The 26,089-nt window shown below is 36.5% G+C and overlaps 1 protein-coding gene across 1 annotated transcript; it reads left to right on the forward strand.

Annotated features, from left to right (window-relative positions):
* Positions 1–20,801: 20,801 nt before the first annotated feature.
* On the forward strand, positions 20,802–22,096 carry LOC117576583 (uncharacterized). The gene is made up of 3 exons (XM_034261468.2): positions 20,802–21,518; positions 21,579–21,751; positions 21,898–22,096. The coding sequence occupies exons 1-3, from the start codon at positions 20,893–20,895 to the stop codon at positions 21,981–21,983; spliced, it is 885 nt and encodes a 294-aa protein (XP_034117359.1). The 5' UTR covers positions 20,802–20,892; the 3' UTR covers positions 21,984–22,096.
* Positions 22,097–26,089: the final 3,993 nt, after the last annotated feature.

Here is a 26,089-nt window from a genome sequence, read left to right on the forward strand (position 1 = left end):
ATAAGGATGCCCTAGAAATTAAATAGCAAGAGAAAATAATAAGAGAAATGTAAGAGGAAATGAAGCATGTTCAACTAAAGTGAAATACTAATAACAATATTAATAAAAGCAAATTATAAATTATTGATATTGCAGAAATTAAACAGGGAATAGTTTATTTCATGTGTATATTTAAATTTAATTATTTCATGTGTATATTTAAATTAAATTATCATAAACAATAAAAAAGATTGCCTACTACGTTTACTTACGTAATATTTTTAAATTATTTTTTTTATGTTCAATCAACACTAATTAAAATAAATCATTAACAATTTGTACTCCAAATTTTCTACAATTTCATACAAAATTATTATTAATTAATAGTGTGCAATAATTCTTTAAAATATGGCATTTAGAATTTTTCTTACACTGCGTATACGTGATATGTTAAAAACGTAACTCATTGTCAAACTTGTATTTATTATGTATTTTGTGTTATTATTACTATTATTTTTATTTCCAATAATCGATTTTAATGTCTTTTCAAAAGTTGCTTACACTGCGTATACTTAATATATTGTAACAAATAATTTACTTTACTCGAACTATTTCTATTGCGTTCAATTAATAATTAATAAAAATAAGTAAATAATTTATACTAGTAAGATTATACACTTAAATAAGTAATCAGTTTATTTAGTATATATGTAATTAAAAGTATACAATAACCCATTTTTACACTGCGAATACGTAATATGTTAAAAACGCACTCTCGAACTTTTATTATTACTATTATAAGTTATTTAATTTCAATAATCGATACTATCGCCTTTTTAAAACTTGCAAACACTGCGTATACGTAATATTTTGAAAACAAACAATTCACTGTCGAACTTTTTTAATGGCAGCTCTCTCTCTCGTTCATAACTGCTTGCCACTCAAAGTTCACAGGGTAATTGGGCACATTGAAAGGAGTTGAGTTGCGCCAAGAGTAGCAACAAAATCGCAGCTTGTTGCCCAAAATTGCGTTAATTTATTCAAGGATAAGCGCTCAACAATGCGCAACAATGGATGCACATAAGAATGCACACAGCTCGAATGCCACTCGAGCTGAATGAGTTCAAATTAAATTATACACACAATTAATGCGATTCATTATCTAACAAAATCCATATACCATCATCTGTCTAGCTATCAATGTATTGGGCATTTAATCAGTGCCGACAAAATGTCGTAAACAATTTATTTTGATAATCATTTGCGACTCATTTCGATTTAATGCTGGTTCAATTTTAATATATATTATTGTATTTTTTGTACAAATGCAAATGCAATTTTTACCAATTATTGTCAAAGTCGCATTAACATTCGCTGTGCTGCATTCAATGTGAGAGAGAATCAAATTCCATGCGAGTGATTTCATCTGATTTGCATAACTAATTTCAAAAGAAAATAATACAAATTAACAATTTACCTGCAATTTGATTCACGACTCTCGCACAGTTTGTTTGCAACAACATTAATAATGAAATAATTAAATAATTACATCAAATTGTTTATGCATACACACACAGAGAAGAATAACAAAGACACACACACACACACATGCAGACTGCGACTATATAGATTACAATAATATGTAATTGTTGAATAAAAACTAATGAAAATCAGCAACTATGTAAATACAATTTGCACAAAGTAACCTTTGATATTTTCTCCTCAATGCTGGTGTAAAATTCATGTTTAGTATTTAGTTGATTTTATGACTTAACTGTAAAAATTTCACAAAATTCTTCTGTTTACATTTTTGTCACATTTTTGTTTCGGCCTTCCACACAAAACTTAAATTTACTCAAACGAAAATGATGTGCGATCTTGTGGAGCGGACCGATGCCATCGATCAGAATGAGGATCAGGAGAAGGCACGCGAGGATATCGAAGAGCTGCTCGACATGATCTACAAGGAGCAGCCAAGCAATAGCAACGCTCAAAAGTTGCCCTCAAAAGAGTCCAACAACACAGACACTTCTCTCATCATTCCCGGCCGCTATATGACCAAAGTCGTTTGTGTGTTTCCACTGGAGGTATCGAAGCGTTTTGTGCGTCCGCATGCGAGCAGCGATGGCCATATCCAGCCCACAGCTGAGCTGCTCATTCACAAGCTGTTCGGCATCCCAAAGTTGGGCAATCTCCTGCTATTGATTACGCCTACGGCGACAGCTTCGCGACGCGTTGAGAAGTACATTCTGCATTGCTATGCAATCGATACTCAGTGGCACTTGGGTGTCACAAGTTTAACGGGCAGCGAAAGGGATTTGATTAAGGAGCAACAACAATGCGAGCATTATGCGCTGATCTTTTGTTCCAGCTACATTGAATTGGAAGATGCTTTTATGCCCACCTCGATCAAGAGTCAGCTGTTCGATGTTCTGCGCAAGCGATCCATCAATCCCATCGACACTTGGTACAAGGGCAACAGCCTGAGTCTGCAGTACTGGAGCAGTGATCCCGAGCAGTATCAAAAGGAGAAAACTCCCACATTTCCCTCGAGCGTTTACGGCCGAACAGCGGCCGGCAGTGAGAAGCGTGAGGGGATCTTTGTTGCACAACATAAGCGCGAGAATTCTGCAGCTCAGCAGCTGCAACGCAAGAAGGAACAAAAGCTGCGACGTGCCAATATCAAGGTCAATCTGGAGGTCGCTCGAAGCAAGATCAACAACGATAGTCGCTCGAAACGAGGTCTACAAAGTCCGGTTCAAGAGAGATGCCAACGTCATGGTGGCGTGCACAACTCTCATGCGACGGGAACAAAACTATCACAGTCAACGCCGCATCGCAGCAGCAACTGTAGCAATAACAGCCATCGATGTGCTGCAAGTGCATCCAAAGGTAACTCGCTGAAAACCGAAAAGCTGCTGCGACGTGAGCGTGAGTGGGTTAAGTTTGTTGGCTCGACGCCACATCATTCATATTTCGAATACGAGTAGAAGCCAATTTGGAAGAGTGAATTGTAACAACTAACAACAATGTATTTACGCAGAATGCGACAAGTAAACAGTGTTTCAAATTTAAATTTATATGCACAAAGCTTTTTGTTTTAACTGGCAAGGTAGAAAACTGCAGACAGATGGAAGATTGACAACTCATCGAAGTCTTATTCAATAAGTATTACATTATTCAGTCATCTAAAGATTCATTGATTAGCGATTGACAATTGATTGATAGTTGATTGACGATCAACTTTGTTGAAAAAAGGCAGTTCAAGGTATATACTATAATCTTTAAGTAAGCAGTTGGTTTATTTAATAGAAATATAATTAGTTAAAGATTCATTGATTAGCGATTGACAATTGATTGATAGTTGATTGACGATCAACTTTGTTGAAATAAGGCAGTTCAAGGTATAATATAATCTTTAATTAAGCAGTTGATTTATTTAATAGAAATAAAGATTCATTGATTAGCGATTGACAATTGATTGACAGTTGATTGACGATCAACTTTGTTGAAAAAAGGCAGTTCAAGGTATATAATATAATCTTTAATTAAGCAGTTGGTTTATTTAATAGAAATATAATCACTTAAAGACTCATTGATTACCGATTGACAATTGATTGATAGTTGATTGACGATCAACTTTATTGAAATAAGGCAATTCAAGGTATATAATATAATCTGTAATTAAGCAGTTGATTTATTTAATAGAAATATAATCACTTAAAGATTCATTGATAAGCGATTGACAATTGATTGATAGTTGATTGACGATCAACTTTGTTGAAAGAAGGCAGTTCAAGCAGTTGATTTATTGAATATAAATAAAATCATATAAAGATTCATTGATTACCGATTGACAATTGATTAATAGTTGATTGACGATCAACTTTGTTGAAATAAGGCAGTTCAAGGTATTATATAATCTTTCATTAAGCAGTTGATTTATTTAATAGAAATATAACCACTTAATGATTCATTGATTAGCGATTGACAATTGATTGACAGTTGATTGACGATCAACTTTGTTGAAATAAGGCAGTTCAAGGTATAATATAATCTTTAATTAAGCAGTAGATTTATTGAATAGAAATATAATCAGTTAAAGATTCATTGATTAGCGATTGTCGATTGATAGTCGATTGACGGTCAACTTTGTTGGAATAAGGTAATTGAAGGTATATAATATAATCTGTATAATCTGTTGGTTTATTTAATAGAAATGTAATCAATCATTTTTGATTAATAAAGATTGACAATTCATTGAAGTCGCATTTAACAAGCATTACTTTATGAAATCATTTAACATTGACAATTAATGATTGATGACTAATTAATGATTGACATGTGATTGACGATAAACTTTGATGTAGTTCATTTCAAGGCGTTAACTGTAATAAAGCATTTGATTCATTTAATAGAAATATCAATCATTATTCATTGACGAAGATAGTAAATTTATTTAAATATAAATTACCAACAATAAAGGATTAATCGACTTGCCATTGACATTTGACAAATAAATGATTGACATGCGATGAACAAGATATTGTATTGTGCAATTAGACAGTTCATGGTGTGACTATTATGATTGATTCACAATACTATGAAGTTTAATATAACAAGATTGATTGATTAGGGATTGACATTTGATTGACTGAAAATATATACATCAGAGTGCTATTGACTGTGATTAATTGTAAATTAAAGGCTAACTGATTTATTTTATAAAAAAAAATAATAAGTACATCACCTTCGATTGATTTTTTATACATATAATACTATAAAATAAGAGTAACATATGTACAATAAATCAAAGGTGATTTACTTTTTGTTTTATAAAATAAATCAGTTTTCTATTTATTTCATTGTTATTTACGTTAGTTGAAGGCTCACTAGTTAGATTGCTTATCAAGAGGAATAACATTTTTGAGGAGCAGAAAACCATATAAGGACCACTGTGACCGTTTTCAGAGACATTTCACAAGTTGGTCAAAAAGTCAGCACAGCAAAATGAAGCTGCAGCTTAACGAGCCAAAAAAAAAAAAAAAACGAAAGACCACATCGAAATGAAGACTAACTCAGTGCTAGAACCTTGGAACCAATGCGTGAGAAAGCGAAGCAAAAGAGGAAAATAAGGAAATAGAGAGAAAGAAAGAGAGGGAGAGAGAGAGAGAGAAGAAGGCAGAGAGAGTGAGAAGCATAATTAGCTAAAGGGTCAACCCCATGGACCCCATGGCAGGTCATTTGGTAACTGGAATGAGCTTGTTCTATTGCCTGTTCTATTGCTTGTAATTTATGTTAAACTTTGCGGTTGCCCAGCGCCTCCAAAGAAGATGAGGAGAAGTAAGTGGAAGGGAAGTGAATGGTCCTTGGACTGTGCATAGTGTTTTTGTCTGTCCGAATGTCTGTGTGGCAGGCAGTTTGCATGTTGTTATTGTTGCGTTTGCTTGTTGTTACCGGTTGGGCGCCATGTTGTCAGTTGGTTTTGTCTAGTTTTATCTGTTAACCGAGACTGCAACACAGTCAGTTGTTGCTGCTGCTGCTTCTACTACTACTGCTGCTGCTGCTGTTGCTGCTGCGCACACTAATTAACAGACTTGAAAAGTAATTAAGTCATTTGTCTGATCCCCAGACGGATTTGCCTTCAACCCAGCCGCTGTCTTAGTCGCAGTCGCAGTCTCTTCAGCTGTCTGACTCTCTCTCTCTCTCTCTATTTAGTTGTGTGTATCCTTGTCTTGCAGCAAAAGTGTTTGACTTGCTGTCTTGTGTTTGCTCGCTGCGGTTGTTATTGTTGCTGTCTCGCCTCGTTTGGTAATTGTTGACCTGAAGCCGTAGATAATCAAAAGTGGAAATCCATGTCTCCACGCGCCAAAAACTTCCAGCATTTTGCTTCTTCTCGCTCTCTCTCTCTCTCTCTCTCTCTCTCTCTCTCTCTCACTCTCTCTAAGGACTATTACAAGTGCCACAATGAAGCTGCCACGACACTCGACTATTTGGTTTGTTATCCACAACTTTTTCAGCACTGTGTGTGAGTTGCACAGTTTTCTGCTGCTGTTCAAAGAGTTTTGCTCACTTTGACATCAAAGTTTTCGCGTCGTAAGGCTATCAATTTACTAGCTCGCCTAATCCGACCGTTGAGATCAATTAGTGTGCACAGGCACGCAGCCATCCAGCCAGTCAGTTGCCCTCTTTGGCTCCATCTTCATCTGCGTCTTCACCTGCGTTGACCTCTAATAAGAAGACACTGCTTGTTTACCGGATGACACACAGACTCTCGCTGGAAGTCGCCGTAGCAGGTTACAAAGAAGTCATTGGCATTGACACAGTGCCAAAGTTGATGAGACCCCGTCGACTTCTACATACATTCGAATATGCGACGATTCGATGTCTTCACTTTTCGCCTAGACAAATCCAATTACAGCCCAAAAAGGGATAAATGGATCTGGGAATCGAGGGGATGCGGCAAGTTCAGTCTTCACTCCCGTTGCGGCGCAAATCAACCACATCATCAGCAAAACTCCCAATCAAAAAGAGCACATAAGCTGCCTGCAAAGAACGCAACTTACAGATGTCCTGTAATCAGCTTGTAGAACTAATTAGAGGCTGCAAATGAGCTGATATTTCAACTAAGTAAATGCACTTCGAACAAGTAAATAAAACTACAAAGTTACAGAAAATATTCTCTTCAATTTTATCGATTTGCAATTTTCCACTTCATTTCTAAAATTTAGTAGATTAATAACTAAATAACTACCCTATCTTTGCTCAACCATAGGGTATGCAAATGTAGCATTTATTTGCAAATAAATTCCTTATTAATAATAGTTTCCGACCAAAAGTTAAATAAAAACATATCTCGACAAATATTTGACTTTGGGGAATGCGCAAAGTCGTATTAAAGTGAAATTATGTAGAAGCGTGCTGCTGATTTGCTTTGATTCGATTTGTTGAGCAAACTTTGTCTGCCGCAAGTTTAATCAATAGTGTTCGAGCGTTGAGTTAACTAGATTGAAGAACATAACAGACCGGGTAAGAAATGAACAATATTTTGTAATTATGCAAAATATTGAGCAAAGCTTAAATTCTTGCATTGCTTAAGGAAGACAATTTAATTCCAAAATTTCAATATTAAATATAGTTCTACCTAAAGTCAATATACTTGAAACAAACGTGGCTGCTGAAACTTTTAAGTACTTCTGAACAAACGTAATTTAATTTCCGTTGATTTGCAAATTTCAATTAAATATTGACAACTAAAATAAGCTAATACAAAAGTTAATCCAGGATATGCACATGCATTTGCCAAGAGCAGAATACAAAAGTTTCTCATTGCATTCGATGATGTTGTTCGATAAAAACACGTATACGCCATGTTAACTGCTCCGTTTTGGCCTCCGTTGCATATGGCATTGGCTAATTAGATGAGAGCAGGGGTCAGCAGCATGTTTAGAGTTAACAAGCCAGCTTTTGACCCCGTAGGCTTAAAGTGAAAACTCCAATTTGTGGTCCAATTATTTGGTATTGTCAGAGAGAAGAGAACTGGAGCAGATAGTCATGCGAATATTCATTTTCGGCATGGCAAATTGCAATTAATATGTACCAAAATTATGTGTCATGCAAATTGGCAAGTGGCAAGTGGCAACGTGGCATGTGCCCGAGTGGCTTGAGTGGTAAAGTGGTGAAGTGGCAGTGTGCGAGTGTGGCATGCAGCAGGCAAAACGCTGCTGGAAAAGCGCATTAAAAATATCAAAAAGTCGGGCACGGAGAAGTGTAATCCCACAGCAGACAAAACGCTGCCCCAATGTTGCCGCAGCTCTTGCTGCTGTTGCTGCTGCTGCCACATAGGCCTGTCTAACCAGGGGTAACTTGCCCCATTGTTTAAAAGCTGTGCTGCAGCAGGAGGCAAACAAAAGTAACAAAGTGCCGACTGGCAACCAGAGAGCAAGAGAGAGAGAGACTGCTGCCTGTTGATGCTGCCTTGCAACAGCAGCTAATGCCACAAGCAGCTCTGGCAGCTGGCAGCTGCAAGCGCCATTGTTGACTTTGGACTCGACGGGCGCAAATTAACCGCAAAAGGCCCAGCAGAGCTGGCAACCGAGGCGGGGACGGAAGGAACGGAAGTTGACCGCCAACACACGTGACTTGAAGCGTTAAGCAAAGTGTGGCCATGTGTAAATGTGTGTGTGTGTGTGTGTATGTGCGAGTGTGAGTGTGGTAGCCACAAATGCTGCCTGTTCATTGTACTTCATTACTTGTGCTTAAACAATCGAATTAGCCCTAAAAACAAACATGCACCAAAGAGGCGTTAGCATCAAAGCAACAAGCTGAAGCTGAAGCTGAAGAAGCCAACTGCAAGCTAAAGTTGAGCTTCACAGTAATGACTAGAGGAGCAACAACTGAACTGAAGGAGCAACACAACACAAAACCCAGCTACTCAGCTCAACCACTCACACACACACACAGCCGGAAAAGGCCAAATGTAATTGCAATGCCAGCACAACACAGAGAAACTTGTTCGGCGAGGCGTCGTCATCTGTCGGTTTGGCCAAATGATTTCCACTTGTCTTGCTGGACCTGCCTGATCATTGAAATTTGCATTGTGTATCTACTTGATTAGAGTTACTTTTCAAGTTGCCTAAGTCTCGCAGTCATTACTTCAGACAGCAAACAGCTGTGGCTGCTCCCAAGGGCACAAAACATAGATACAACACACACACTCACACGCACACGCACACACACAAAGACGACTCGAGCATTCATTCAATTGTTCAATTGCTCAATTGTTCAGCTGCTTAGTTGTTCATTTGTTCTATTTACCACTCGAAAAGTCAAGTCTAAAGGCAAAACAGTAAAACGCCCCATTAGCCTTGCGGGGGGGACGACGCCGTACAACAATGTATTTTGCAGCCCACGACAAGTTAAGTTTTCCCTTTCCATTTTGGTCGCTTTTCCCTCAGGTTCCCAGTTTGCCAACTGCTTGAAGCGAACTTGCACTTGTATCGACGCGTTTAAGCAATGTTAATGTGACAGAACAGGTATATACATATACATACATACATCCATACATACATATGTACATATATATGTATTACGAAGTACTGTATTTTGCTCGCTTTTGTTCGCCGTTCAACTTCCGCTTAAATTTCTGTTTCATACTTTCGAGAGCAGTTTTTATACCCGCTACCCATAGGGTAGAAGGAGACAGACAGGCAGACACCGACATACACCGGCATACATTGATATAAACCCACATACACCAACATACATCATATGATTTTCGCAACTATCGTCCTTGGATGAGACCTAAAGGTATCGATATACTACCTTCTATTCATAATATACTTAAAGATCCTCTTTTACCGGACTGAGCGGACTGACCGCACAGACCGGACAGACTTTGGGCGGACTTTGTCGTACAAAAAGCTTTCAAAGATTTCACGCAAGATTTTTATTTGCTGCTGGGTGACGATGCGAAGTGGATGTAATGTATTTGGCATTAATATATGGAACTTTCACAACCAATTGCTGTGAGTAATAATTACCCTGCCCTATTGAACGGCACCAAATAAACTCCAAATTTTCTCTCCGCCTTGTCTCACTGTTGGCTGCTAGCCGGAAAGGGGACGTGATTGCACGAAAATTTTCCCGCACCATGCACTTTGTATTTAACAATTTACATATCTTTTGTTTTTTATTTATATATAGCGGACAGAGCGGACAGACCGGACTGAATAATTACAACTACTACTAATGATGTTATTGTTGTTTTTGTCTACTCGATACTGCTACAAGCTGCAGAAAAGCTCCAACCCACCAGATGAAATACCAGGCGAACATAAATCATCAGTAGGCAGAAATACAGCAAGTGTATTTAGTAGCGCCATCTATCGACAGTAATGAAACACCCTCAAAGTATGCTACAAAAATGTAATAAAATAGCATATATCTCGACTACATCCTGTCTGATACTTGTAAATCTTATGTCAAATTATATATATTTTAAAAATAACGAACGAAACTGGTTTTCAAAGCAACCGCTTGCTACTGATTTATGTTCGCCTGGTATTTCATTTGGCACTTTCGTGGCGGTTGCAAGAAGCCAACACCAGCTACAACAACAACTATAACATCAATAATTACAACAACAACTACTAATTATGTTAGTGTTATTGTTGCCTACTCGATACCGCCACAAACTGCAGAAAAGTTTCAACCCACCAGGAGAAATACCAGGCGAACATAAACCAATAGCGAGCAGAAATACAGCAAGTGAAAATAATGTTAATAAAAAAAATGTTCATCAAATGAAATTCACACAACAAAACAATACTCATTGAATGCTGAAAATAAATAAATTGGATTTAAACAAATTATATTCTAGACTCTAAAGTAAAATATAAGTTAACAGTCTTATTTGCGCCGCCTTTTTCCTGTTTATTTTGATTTTTATTTACGACTGTCATCAATTTACTTTCACCTTTTCACCCACTTGCGTATGGGGTAGAAATAGTTGGATTGATTATTGCTCCATTTCAGCTGATGACATTTTATAGTTGTCGTTCAAGTTTTTAGCCAAGAATGCGCATTAAGCAGTTATTTGATTACAAATTGAAGATTGCCAACAGATGCTTTTGGTTGTTAGTCGTATTATAATTTATGCACAAAATCCAAGTGAAAAGAACTCATAAAATCATTTATAATACGGCTTTTTATAAGTGAAAACACTTGCAGCATAATTTATTTCAATTTCGAGCCGATTCATTTGAGCTCATCGTAATTGAATTTTATCAAACACCAAATTTTAAACACAAGCTGACAGACGCGGCCCAAAAGACGAGGCGAAATGATTATGAATGGTCTTCGAGTTGACGACCAAATGAATATGAATGATGCGAAGGCGGAAAACGTTGAGAACAAACGAGACATTAACTTTCAATTTCGCAATCATAACTCAAAATCAAAATAGAATTTCTGGCAATTACATTTAATATTCATAGTTCTTCTCATTTATATGTCCTTGTGATATTTTTAAACGCAATTTATTTATTTCTCTATCCTCTGCATTTGAAAGCTGAACTCGTGCTCGCATTTAAAGCCAGTGTCAAGATGGCAAACAGCAAACAGCAAACGGCAAATGGCAAATGCTAAAAATGGCGTATGGGGCGGCTACGTGACTTGTCGAGCTGCTGACATATTGAGTCATCAACTTCAGGCTAAGAAGTCAAATTGGTAATGGTAATGACAATCGCCCAGAGCAAAAGCTACCGAACTCAAACCACTGACCAAACTTGCCACATTGTCGCACTGCCAATGTCAATAAGCAGCGGCAGCAATAACAACATCAGCAGAGGAAGCCCAGCAGAGGAGAGAGAGAGAGACAGAGAGAGGGAATGAGGCTGGGCATTGAAAAGCGAAAAGCGCAATTTTTATGTTAATGAACATCATTTTTCTCTGTTTGCTTTCACTTGCGTTAAGTGTCGCAAATAAATTCATTAAAGTGGCATTTTTCAATTTTAATGATGAGCAGCAGGCCATTCTCTGTCTCTCTTTCTCACTCATTTTCCGTATACAAAGAGAAACACAAACACACCGACAATGGGAAATGCGCATTCAACCATTGGCATTCAAGCAAACAGTGGGCGAAACAAACCAAAGGATCTCCTCAATGGTGATCCGCTTAAACGCCGCATTAATAAATGAATTGCACTTTATTTATTGCTTATTACTTGCGACTATTATTACGGTCATTACAAAGCCCAACTCGTTCGCTCTCTCACTCTCTGCACAGTGGGTAATAAACCATCTTATCAGTTCGTCAACTGTGAATTGTTGCCGGTTTTTCGGTGTAATGCGAGTTTGAGATTTAATCGCTTTTGATGTTGCGAATGCTTAATGAGCCTGCATTACTACAGTTCGTGCATTTCGAATTTTAACTAATTCGATTAATCATGCAACTCATTATTGCGCCACTCTGGAAATGGAAAATTACGGAAATAGTGCGTTATATAAGCACTTTGCCACATTTCTATTGATTTTGAGCACTTTTCACAACAAAAAAAAACATAATGTGCACTTACGCAAAATCAGTAACTGGCAGCTTGCGAATCTAATTAGATACTGTTCTATCGATAACTATCGATATTGCCAATTTAATACCAGTAGTGCAAGTATCGATTTCAAAAGAAAGTAGACTATCGAAAATCAATTATTTAAGGATAAAATGTTGAGAAACTCGGTTTGCCAATGGAAATATTAAAAAAAAAAATATTTGATCTTAAAGTTATGCTCTTTTTGAATTTCTTTTAGCTATTAAACGCAACACAAGAACATGCTGCAAGTACATGATATGAATTCCAAAAAAAAGTTCACTCTTTAAACAGAAGCACAAGCAAAGGAGGTGATAATTACAAACTTATTACTTGAGCTGCCTTTCTTTCTGTCTTTTCCTGGTGGAAAAGCACAGTGACATCGCAACAGGAGCAAAGTCAAGTCTGAGAAGTCAAAAGGAAAGTCACCCTTGGCACTCTGGTAAGCTGTAAGCTATAAGCTGCAACCCTTTTTTCTGTGGCAACGTAATTCTTATCTACTTAACCACCACCTATTACTACCGTCGACTTCCGGTCCGTGTGCCAAAACCGTACTCGCACTCGTATGCATTACTACGGCATTCTAGTGAGCTTATCCAATTATGAAACATTAAAAATACGCGCATATAAATCGCTTCATTTTTATGCGCAATTATAGCACAGCTCAACCCGAGACTTTGTCTCCGTCTTCCGCCTTTCGGCCGTAGTCGTTCATCTTTCAACGTATACGGTTTACTTGACTGCGTGCTCAGAGACAACGTTCCACTTCTCATGCTACTCAATTAAGTTAATTCCCTTTTGCATAAATCGCCGAGAGAGCGAGAGAGAGCAGTAGCTGCTGCTCATTTAGCTCGACTCGACTCGCATTTCTCATGTATTTTTTATTTATTTTATATTTAAACGATTTTCAGCTCGCCCGCGCAAACTACTCAACCGTGTGCACTTTGGCCAAAGTGTCAAATGTAAGTGGGTTGTTGGCCAAGGTGTAAACTGTAGCTGAGCGGGGAGAAGAACAAAAAAGAAACACAAAAAAAAAAAAACAAAAAGCAAAATGGAAATGGCAAAACGGTAAATGGGCAAAAAATAAGGAAAAGGCAAAATTAGCTGGCAACGTGGACGTTCATTGTACAAGTATCTCCGGAAGTTAAGGCACAAAAAAAAAGACAGAGATAGAGCGAGAGCAACCTCTGAGTGTGCGAGTGAGAGGCAAATACATTAAATGCTCTCCTCACTATGGAAAATGCGTTCGCTTTGCCTAATGCGATTTTAGACAACGGGCCTCTTTTGCTTAGCAGCCGAGCAGAGCAGTTGCCCAGTTTACAGGGCCCATGTCCGTGTCGAGGCTCTAATGGGATTACGACGCAGCCAGCAGCAGCAGAAGCAGCAGCAGCACTAACAGAAACAACAACAACAGCAACAACAACAGCAATAGAAGTCCGACGTCTCGACTTTGTAGCTGATTATCTGGCCACGCTGACAGTCGCATCAACGGTAAAAGGGGACGAGCGAGAAAAAAAGGGAAAATTCTCCAGACTAGAGGCAAACCGCAGACAGAGATGGAGACGGTGGCTAGAGAATGCCTGCCTGGCGGATGGTGGAGGGGAGATAAGGCTCGCAAAACGGCGGCAAGACAAGACGTTAATATTATTATACGCTTTGTAAACAAATTATGAATTATGTTGGATAAATAGAAAAACTTAATAATAACTTGATTGCGGCATTTGGCTGCCGTTGCCTCTGTCAAAGTTTCTTCGCTGAAAACGCCGCTAAATGGGCGACCGTGTTGCGTACACTGCGAGAAATGATTACAGATGGAAGCAATATTTTGGAAACAATATTTTTATACTCATAATTTGAATGTAGTGCTATATCAATATACAAAATACATGGTTTTTAGTATATTTAGTTTTTTGTGGTATTTTTGATTTGGTATATTTTAAAATTAATACCGCATTGCATCGCTTTTATAGTTGAGCACACTCGACAGTTTCTTACTTATTTCAGTTTGCTATTATTTAAAATTGAATTCAAAATTAATACGAATATTTTTGAATTTTTTAATATGATTATTATTCGACTGCTTTGGAGTTTTCTTAGCCATAATGACTTTTCCTTTACATTTTTCTTGCTATACATATCCGCCCATAAGAATGTGTATCCGATTCCATCCATCCCCATAAAGGTCTTATCCAATTCCGTACTCGTATCTGCATTCAAATATTTATCAAATTACCGAATCCTCATCTGCACTCGTTGAAATTCTCATTCAATTTCTCACCTATCTGCATTCACATTTTTTTATTTTCTTGTCATTGTTCATCTATCTTTAATTATAATCATTTCTCTTTTAATTTAATTATTTAAACACACTAAACACTAACACTATTACAAAAACACTGGCAAGGACCTTGGGCTTTTTATTTACATTCATTTAGATAATAATTATTTTGTTACCACTCCAATATTAGTCATATTTTGTTTTATTTAATACAAATTTAAAAACTACTTTAACAGCTTAAAAATTCGATCTCATCACATTATTGGCGTTGCATATAAAATGTCTTTTTTCAGGATGACTTTTAAAGTGAATCACCAATTTGTTCGCTCAGTGTATTTGCCAATATTTTCGTGTTGCTCGTAAACTGTGCACAGCATCTATAGTACTTTAAATGCTCAGCACTGGAACTGAAACTGGAACTGGAACTGGAACTAGTCGTAGGCACTGTGTCCTTGGATTGCTGTAGGTCTCGGGCTCAAGCTCAGTCTCTGCCTCAGTTTGTGCCTCGACTGTGGCAGCCACGAGCGCTGGCGGCACGTTAATTATGCCACACAAAATGGCCAAATTGTGCAGGCAAAAATACAAAATGCTTACCGGCAGTGGCACGTTAAGGTTTTCGTGTGGCAAGAAGAGCGAACAGAAGCGAAGAGAGGAGGACACGAAACCGTGTCCGTCTAAAGGGACATGGGACAAGGGAAAGGACATTCATTGCAGGTTGTTTTCGGCGACGACAACGACGACGACGAATGAATGAAAGAAGTGGAAGAAAAAGTAAAAACAAATTGAAAAGTTTTCCACGATATAAATTTGCATTAATTTTGGGCGCTCTTTGCTAGATTTTGCCTTTGTTGCGACGACGCTGGACACAAGAGTTCTCTGTTCTCTCTCTTTGCAATTCTCAATTCTCTCACAGTTCTCTCATCTCTGAAATTAGCAAATATAATATGCATACAGTGTTCTCTCTCTCTCTCTCTCTTCATATTTCAGCAACATACTTACAAATTGCTTAAATCGAAAAAGTTTTACTACTATTTTTTTTTACCACGCACAACAAAATACAGAGAAGGAAATGTCAATTCTCAATATTGTCCACTAACTTTATAAATTTCGTATCAATTTAAATTCATTGCTTGTTGGCTGCAAATCGATTTGATTTTCAACACTTACAAACGGCAATAGAAATTCATGTTAAGAGGAAAAACTTTACAATAAATTTAGAAAATATCTCATATATATTTTTATTAAAAATATTTAACTTTTTAATGAAAATGCATAAAATGTTGAAAATATGTTTATTACAAATATAAACGTTTTTAATATGCCAAATTTAAAATGAAATTTAGGCCATAAAGTATATATATTCGCAATCACCCTCAAAAGCCGAGACGATATATCTATGTCCGTCTGTTTGTCTGTCCGTATTTATTTACAAATAAATCTAATGTTAAAGGGTATATCTTTTATTTTTTTTAATAAGTAAAATATTAAAATCTGTTCAATCTATTTCTGTTAAGTTATACTTAAATTGCATATATGTCAATGTGTATTATATTTTAAGATTTTATCAACTATCAATAGTTCAAGTTTCACAGCTGTTCTTTTGAATAATTCATGTGCTTCACCTTAAAAAGATAACATGAAAATGTTTAAGATATTATCAGCTAAACGCATGGCGAACTCAATTCTGTGTTATCCCGATGCAAATAGATATACAGAATATCTGCTTGTCGCGTTCTTAATGCCAGCGGCAATCCATTATAATGCCACATATAGTAGATGCATCTACTTGTATTCTTTGGTGCGAGGAACAACAAAACACAAACACCTACGAAGGCGATAACGAAGACTGAGCTGAGTTCAACTGAACTTAGCTGAAGCTGAATGAGAAATCCTGTTGCTTGTTTCTAGCAAGCAAGAAGTTCTGGAAAGCACAAAAAGAGATAGCAAGCGGGTGGAGAGAGAGAGAGAGAGAGAGAGAGAGAGAGAAGGAGATAGAAAGAAGACAACAGCAGCAGCTGTTGTTGTGGCTCTTGTTGTCACATTGCTGCTGTTGTCGTTGCTGTTGTTGTTGCTGTTGCTGTTGCTGCTACCTTTTTGAATATTTATGAAAAATTGAAACGTTTTAGCGCGCGGCTTGATGCCAGCCCCGGATTTGTTCCCTTTTGTACCCTGTGCCATGGCAATGCCGTACAATGGTCATGCCCAGCTAAGACCTGACACATGCAGCCGAAATAATACGCCATCTACTCGCATAATGAAAACACATTCCACACAAAGAGTCAGCAAATGCCAGCGGTTTGATGCCAATTTAATAGAGCACAAAATAAGTTGTTATGGTATTCGTTTTAATGGTACACAACATGTGCTTACATAATAATAATATTCGAAAGAATAAATAAATGCCTAGCAACAAATATGAATGTTATGTGAAATAAAATACCTGACATTTTCAAACAATAAATTTGCAAGCCAAAAAGCGAATATACAATTTGCATGTATCACAAATTTTGCATTCAAATTTTTATTTCTTATGTTGATAAGCGATTAATAACAGTTTATGTTTTTCAAATAAAAATTCCTATTCCTCAAAGATAGTTTAGTTTTAGCTCTAATAAAAATATAAATGCATTCAATCACCAATTTTTTTATGTATGTAATCTATTAAATTTAATTAAAGTACATTAAATTTAATGATAAATAAATAAATATTTTCTCGGATAAATAAATATTTCAATTAATCAATATTTATGGAAGTTAGTCATCTTTCATTATCTTTCAAATAGTAAAATATGAAAATCATATGCAAGAAATTGGCACTCAAGAAGTGAAAATTAAACTGCAGCTAATCACTTATTTAACATATATAAGTTTTATTTCTTTTTGTATTCAAACTACTTTCAACTTTAACAAGAATAATAATAACCATTTTCTATAAATATTTTATCTTTGTTAGCAGTGAAATATGAAAATAGAATGCAATAAAGTGCAATCCAAGAGACGAAAATATAATTGCAACAAATCACCAAACTTGAATTCTAAAAAACCACTCCATTCCTAAAAGTTAGTTTAGTTTTATTAAGATACATTAACTCTGACATTAAGTAAGATAATAATTTATTAAATCACTGGAAATAAATTTTATCTGCTTGTCTTTATGTCCCAAGCAATTAAACTATATGAGAATATATAAGCATATAATAGAACTTTTGCAAATTTGAAAAAAAAAAAAAATGAAACCCATTTAAAAATAAATTGATTTTTAAAATGATATTAAAATATTTGTATTTTAATAAAGTAATTTAACTAAAAACAAATAATCTCTCTTTTTTTGTTTAAATAGATTTCATAATTAATTAAACTTTAAGAATTTAAAATAAAAGGATTTCTAAATGTTTTTAAACTAATTTAATCAAATTAAACAATTTAAATAAAATCAAATTTTCGATTTTAAGTTAATTTTCAACTTTTTATTAGTTTATTCAATAATCTCTCTTTTTATATTAAATTAGTTATTCATAATTAATTAAAATATAGGATTTTAAAATAAAATGATTCTTTAAATTTTGTAATTTATAATTTAATTAAATTAAACAATTTAAGTAAATTTTCCAAATTTTCTTTTTTAAATAAATTTTTAGTTTTTTGTTTAATTTTTTCATTGAACATAAACATTTTTTTTATAATTAAACAATTTAAATAAAAACTAGTTATCTCTGTATAAAACTACTTCAAGTTGCAATGCTAATTAAACGTATAACTGAAATTGCGTAGCATCTTTTAGTCGAGCATCTGTTAAAGCAGTTATGTGTATGTGTGTGTGATTTTTTTTAATGTCAGTTGGTGGCATTCCCGCTTGTTAGTTAACTAATTGTAATTTTTTTTTTTTTTTTTTGGTCTTCTCAACTGCTCAAGCGTCGCTTTGCTGCTGCTTGTTGTTGCCACTGTTGCGGTGGTTGTTGCTGTGTTGTTGTTGTGTTGTTGTTGCTGTTGTTGATGCTGGCGCTGCGGATGCTTTTGTTGCGTTTTGTGTTAGTGGCAACCGCCCACGCACAAAAATGATTTAAGTGCGCCTTCATTAATTACGTTTTGCCACCGAGGTTGGCAATGCTCTCGTGCTCTGGGATGCGAAAAGACAGCGGGTGTCATACCATGGACGGTGAAGGGGGGGAGTGGGGGGTGGACTGTGGGCACCACCCGTGGTTGCTGAAACTTTAATAGACCGCATTTCAGCATAATTAACACGGCAAGCGTATGAATGATGCATGACATATCGCTTGCTCGCTGGCTGCCACCAACTGTGGCAGCTGCCACTCGACCGTCACACAGCTCGCGACTCTCCACTGTCAACTGCCGTGCCCCCTACCCCTCCCCCTCCCACCACCACTCTCACTCCATCCATCCACCATCAAATTCACATTCTTCCCCATGAACGCTCAAATAATTGCAAACGGTTAAATGTAAATTGAGATTAAGTTAGGGAATGCTTGCCTCTTCTCTTCCTCTTCCTCCTCCTCCTACTTTTTCTTTTATTTTATCATTTTTATGACGTTTCTGTAAAGGGTCAGCATTTCCTTTCCTTTCCCTTCCTTTTTTTTGTATTTTATTTTGTTTTACACCCGCATCCGCATCAAATGAGCTGCGAATTAGCTGTGAGCTGAACTTCGCTTCCCACAAGCATTTCTAATTTTTTTTTTTTTTTTTTTTTTAATAAAAACAGCTTATTCATTTTCTTTGGCAACATTTCAGCAGCGCGCGTTTTCATTATGTTTCCCTGCTTCCATTTGCTGCATTCATTTTTAAGTTAATTTTCTTTATTTCGTATACAAATTTTCATCAAATATCTTATGCTTATCTTAATTTTAGTTAAACAGTTTTCAATTAAATCATGTCTTGGAATTGGGCAAAAAATTAACTCAAAAATCACTTAATGTTGAGCGATTTTTTGTAGTTGTTAATTTTTTCGCTTCGAATGAAAACAAATTTCTAAAGTAGATTTGGAATTTTAGTAGCTAATTCTTTTTTATAAGTAGAAAATTATCCTTTGTCATGCAGACAAACAAAGATTACAATACCCAATACCCGATACTCATTTGCAATGAGAGCAAAACAGTGCGTTATGATTATAAAAATATACTGAAAAAATGCTACAAATATATACCAAAGATGTAAATGCTAAATCTATATACAAATACATTCAAAATATTCCATAAATAAAGTACCAGATTGTAAAGCAACTTAAGCTTAAATATACCAAAGTCTATAAGTAGTATAAGGATATGCTGAATGCATTAGTATATAGATATATACTATATAGTACAAAATATAACCAATTTCAGCAGACATTTTTTCTATATAGTTTTATTTTCTTAATAACTTTGACAAGAACATACATACATATAACTATGAAGTGCCTATTAAGTTTTTCACGGTTTCAAATAATCACTATTTTATTTAAACTTATTTTGTTGTCATATATACTTAATGGTTAGATTATTTTTATATATCATTTTGTTATTACTTAGTGTAAAAGATGCTAAATTGTGATGCTGTGTGAAGTCTAATTGTCTGGTCAATTTTTATTAGCGAAAGAATTTCTAATTTCCCAGCTGTAAATAAATGTATTTTTTTTTTTAAATGGTGTAATCGCTATTACATAGCACATTCATTTATTTTTAATTGGAATAATAATAGTTTTTATATTTTAATTGTAAATCTTCTTATGTACTCAACTCAAAACGAAAACATAACGCAATTGAATTGTTTCAAGTCGCGCAAAGTTGATTAAAATTTGCACAGCCTAAAAGTATGCAACAGTTTTTCAAATGCATAGCAACAAAGCAATCGAGCGAGGGAGAGTAAGAGAGAGAGAGAGGGAGAGTGATTGCAGGAGTGTTAGTGGAAGTGGGAGTGGGAACGGAAGAGAACCGGTCGATTGACTGACCCAATTAAGCGTATAAGCAAACCGCATGGGAATGTTTATTAGCAAGCAAGCGAGTTCCTCTTCCCCTCCTCCTCCGCCTTCACCCATCAACTTCCCACTCACCACAACGCGAATTGATTTCGTTGCTTGATTCAGAAAGCGCGAAGCAATAATTTCTCAGTGTCATCGATGCTTAAACTGTTCTTGCGGTCTCTAAACGCAACTGTATTTCGTACTTGTATCTGTATCTTTAGATGTATCTGTAGCTATATCTGTAGCTGTAGCTGTATCTGTATATTTGTTCTATCTTAAGTTGGCGGCGATTTAACTTTTAGTCAATCAAACACAATGGATACGCAAATTGGGACTTGACAATAACTGACTTTGTGATTGGACTGCATACACAAACACACACACACATACACACACTCGCAGATTTATGCATTAGGCCAATTGATTTGTGACTAGCTCATCGCAGTTTTGCGCTTTCGCCAACGTCACCATATAAAAGTGTTTGCTGGCGGCGCAATGAAACGCATTTAATGCTGGCCACCGCACAGCACAGGATTAAACAACCTCACAGCCTCACACAATCCATTCCCTGCTTCCCCTCATCTATCTAGCTGCAAATGGATAACCAAAAGCTGTCGCCGCTCTTCTTGTTGCTGTTTGTTGCATTTGGCTGCATTGCCAACACATTTGGCCAAACATTGGAGGTGCCCACGCGTCGTCTAATGCCACCCGCTTTGCCCTTTGCCGAGAGCTTTGAGCGCTTCGATGACAGCGCAGAGGACAATGTCGACGTTGAGGAGGTCATGCGGCAGACGGGCGAGGAGCTGCGAGAGCTGCTGGGCGAGCAGTTGACCAGCGCTGTGGTGCCGCTGACAGCGGTGCCATTTCTGAGCCTCACACGCCGCCAGCCTGGAATTGTGGCGCCTCGCTCTGGCGTGGAGGCAGCGCTGCAATTTGGTGGTGACGATGACGAGGACAGCGAGGAGGACAGCGATGACGACGATGATGATGATGATGATGATAGTGCCGGGGAAAGCGTTGAAGATGCACAGCCGGAAGCTCAGCCAACGCCTGTGGCACAGCCACAGCTTGTACCTCAAACGCAACCCCAATCTCAACTCCAGCCGCAGCCACAGCCACAGCCACAGGCTCCGCCGCCAGCAGCAGCGGCAACACAGTCAACGTATAATCCGTATCGCGACAATTTCCATGACCAAAACACAGATGGCAGCTATGTCTATGGGTGAGTTGCTCAAAACTGTTTCGCCAGCTACCACTTTAGACTTCCACCTCGACTCTTTAGCTACTCGCTGCCCAATGGCGTGCGCCGCTGGGAGCGCGGCTTTCACTCAGCGACTCAGCAGCACGGACTCGTCGTCGAGGGTTTCTATGCACAGCCCCGGCCAGCTGGCCATGGAGTGCGCTATGAGCTGCGCTGCTATCGCGCCGATGCCCAGGGCTATCATCCGCTGGCAGGTAAACAATTTAATGCAGCGTCTTTTTTTCACATCCGCCCAAGAGTATAAACTTTGCCACTATAAAAATCACGTTTATAGAATTTGTTATGCAACCGCGCAAGCGGATGTTTTGTAAATTGCGCTTAACACTTGCTTTATTTGCAGTCGAGTATCTGGCAGAGCCGCCAATTGTACAACGCTTCCAGCTGCCCAATGTGAGTTGCTTCAATGCCAGTCGACAGCGTCGATGACGAAACTGATGACGATGAACAAACGCCTAACAATAGTTGACAATATTTAATTTATTAGCTCGATTTTCTTATCAATTTTTTTTTGTGCACGTAATAAAATGAAGTAGCTAAATATGCAAACTAAAAATTGGTGAACAATTCATTAATAATAAGAAGACGAAACAATAGCTCACTTGTGCGTATACTTAATATTCGGAAACTTTATAAAGGACGTATTTAAAGCTCATTTAAAAGGAAAACTTTCACTACACTTTCATATAGCTTAACAGCTACAACTGCTGTGCTAGCCTACCCCATGCACTGCCATTACAGGGTAGCTGAAAGACGTGAGCAAAATGAACTGGATTCCCTTTGCCAGGTTTCTTTTGTGGCTCACGACTGTGTTGGATGTTTATCTGTTTGACAGCTCCACGCGCGGCATATGTAAATAAAATGTAAGAGAATGAAATGGAATGAAACGCAATGGAACAGTTTGAAATGGAATGGATTGTAATATAAAAGCGAATGGATGCTACTTTTGAGAAATAAACAAAACTTGCGGCGATGATACTCGCCACAAAACTTGGTTTTTGGCTCCGCTGTTGATTTAGGCAAATTTGTGTTTAAACAATAACAACAAGCGCAACTAGAAGATGAGCAGCAGCACAGCGGAGGGAAAGGGGATGCGGGGAGAGGAAGTATATTGACAATGGAATTGCGGATGTGACTACCCCTTAACAATAAAACAGGAAAAAAGCAAGTAAGAAAGCTACAGTCGACTGTGCTCGACTGTGAGATACCCGCTATCCATTTTTAATTAGTATTCTAATTATATCAATTATTATACTGAAAAAATACCAAGTCCTATAATTGGTATATCGATATACTAAAATATACCGAAGTGTCAAGCAACTTAGACAAAAGTTAGTGAATGTGGTATGCCGATATAGTACTACTACATTTAAAATATACCATATTGCCAAACAACTAATCATAAAATATACCGAACGCTAAACGTGGTATACCGATATTCTAGCACATTTAAAATGACTATAGAATATTGAATATCGATATACTAATACATTTAAAATATACCATAAGGTACAAAATATACCTGTTTTTCAAGCAAGTAAGACTAAAATATTCCGATGGCTATAACTGGTATATTGATATAATAATGTATATGAGATATACCATACAGTAGTGATACATCGATACAAAATATACCAGATTGTCAAGCAAACAAGACTAAAATAAACCGAAGGCTATAAGTGCCACTTTTTCTATACAATATTATTTCCTTAATAACTTCTACAAGAATATAATATCTACTTTAAGGGGCCAAAGATAACTCCATCTATCTGTTACATAAATTTCCTGTACTCACACAGTTAAAATACCCCTCTAACCCTATGGGTAGCGGGTATAAATATACAAAAAACCAAAAGTCGACGAGAAACAATTGCTTGAAATTTGTTGAGCGACTTGGACGACGTCGACGTCGGATGTGGACGTGGACGTGGATGTGGATGTGGATGAGCGGGGTAAAAGGCGTCGGGCACAAAAGGCGCCTCATCAACGCAACCAGCAACAATGACAGCTAACAAACCGTTAAGTGCCGCAACAAATCGCCAAAAATTGAAAACTGTGGGAATACGACACACGACACCAGACGCCAGACGCGCTGGCCACAAAGCCACAGAACCACAGCAGCCAGCGGCAGTGAAGAGCAAAGAGCAGAGCATCAGCAGCACATCTCCGAAGCACCAAAGAACTCGCTTCCGCCGCGTCGTTTCCCCTCCCCTCTGAGGCACACGCGACACACCCGCGCAGCGATAGAAATCTCGGTCTCCCAACAAAACACGAAACAACCGCGAAATAAAAAGAAGTCGAAAGAAGAACATACAAAACACAATCAGCAAAGACAATAAAAGCAAATAAAAAGTATTTTGAAATGCTATTTGAATTAGAACTTGAAGCGACACAACGCGCCAAGCGCCAACCGCTGCGATGCCAAGCGATGTGAAGCGTTGCGATGTGATGTGATGCGATGTGATGCTGGCAACAAGGAAGTGCCACTTCTTGCTGCCACAACAGCGCTGCAAACAACACGAAACTGACTCCGAAGCTGAAACTGAAACCAAAACGTTGATATGATTTAATATCTGCAAACAAAACATTATTTTTATGTTGAGCTTTAAAAAAGATTAAACCATCTAATCAAAAAAAATAAATATAATATTAAAGAATTTCTCATATCAAATTCAATAGCCTAAAAGTTTCAAAACAATATTGTGAATTGTTGAAAATTAAGTATACGTCGATGGAGCGAGAATATCAGTTTATTTATTTATTAATACCAAATATTTATAAAGGTAATAAAATTGTGAAACGGTCAAGCATAATGGAATAAATTAAGTATACGCACACAATGACCAGATAATCATAGACTTTACTTTCAATTGCAATATATTAATATAAATGCTACTATTTTAATAATTATTGTTATTTATTATTATTTTATTAAAATAACGAATAAAATTCCTTATTTCAATGAGATGAGCCAGAGTTTTAATATTACATTTCGATTTTTCTTACAATGATTAATACAAAAAAATTGTGAAGGTCACTCAAAATGAAATAACTTAAGCATGTACCCACCAAACGCAAACATCAATTCATTAACTTTCAATTACAATAATTGGAGAAAAGCAAAATGTTAAATTTAGGTATTTGATTTTTTGTACATAAACATCTGTAATACTATATACATATAATACATTTGAATTCGTCACTAAGAAGTGGTGAATCTAAATTTGATAAATTAAGCATTCGTACATCTGATTTATTTATCTATTTATTAATTCAAATTTTCAAATGTCTTAACTTCAACTATTTAACTTTTGTGATAAATACTTTTTTGTATCTAAAAGGAATTTAAATATTGCTTACAAAGATTGAAGATGAAATTATGTACATATAAGCCGTGTATAAATAAATTAAGTATACGCACATTAATTGAAATAATCTCTTAATATTGCTTCAAATAAAAATAAATTTAAAGAAATTCAAAAAATTTGTTTCAATTCTATTTATTTTATTTTAGATAAATATTTGGAAAATTTATTGTCTTCACATTTCAAAATATATAAAAGTATAGCAAAATTAGAATTTCGCTACATTTTATATAATTTACATAAATAGTTAGTAAACAACAAAATTTCAATAAATTACTTTTAATTCCATTCAGAATTCTAATTTCCATTGCATACATTAGAAAATTAAGTGAATTAAGAACAAACAATTAGCAAGTTGAGCAGCAAAACAAAGAGCGAACGTGACTTTCAGTGTGATTTAAAATGTTGCGACTTTGTTGTTGATTTTTTTTGTTGTTTGGCATATCTGGTAAGCTGTTGCTAAACATTAATCTAATGCTAAGGGGAATCACGTACAGGTGGAACAACTAAAGACTCTATTTTCTCGCTCTTTGTTCCTCTCTTTATCTATCTTTCGTTTTTTTTTTTTTATTTTATAGAAAAATCTCGCTTCGCACTTGCTGCTCTGCTCTGTTGTCTAACATGCAATTTGCATAAGCTGTGCCGAAAGTTGGCGACTGGGACAAATTTGTCAGATGACTTTGGCCTAAGCATCGACTCAGTTGGCCAACTTTAAAGCCAACGCAAAACTGCAACAAACTGAAGCGATTGTCAACTGGCAAAACATGTCCATGTCCATGTCCATGTTCGTCTCACACTCTTTAGCTGAGGACTTTAGCATATGCTTCACGCATTTGCTCGTTCTGAATATAATATACAAACACACACACAGCTGCAGGGGCAGATAGAGACACTGTCAGAAAATAAGCATAACATAACATGCTAATGCATACAGAGAGATAGAGAGAGAGAGAGAGTAAATTTAATCAGCAAGCTTGTATTCAAATTGAAAGTGAAGCATCTGATGATGAACATAAAGTACTATGATATACACTCTACTAAAATTGCATATTTATGTTAGCAAGCAAAAATATGTATTTGTTTTGGATTTACATTCTTAAAATATATTTTAAAATAAAAAAGAATAAATTGGATTTGGATTTGATTATAATAAAATATGTAACAGGCCTA

The sequence above is a fragment of the Drosophila albomicans genome, chromosome X, assembly GCF_009650485.2.
Source record: "Drosophila albomicans strain 15112-1751.03 chromosome X, ASM965048v2, whole genome shotgun sequence".
Taxonomy (NCBI): Eukaryota; Metazoa; Arthropoda; class Insecta; order Diptera; family Drosophilidae; genus Drosophila; species Drosophila albomicans.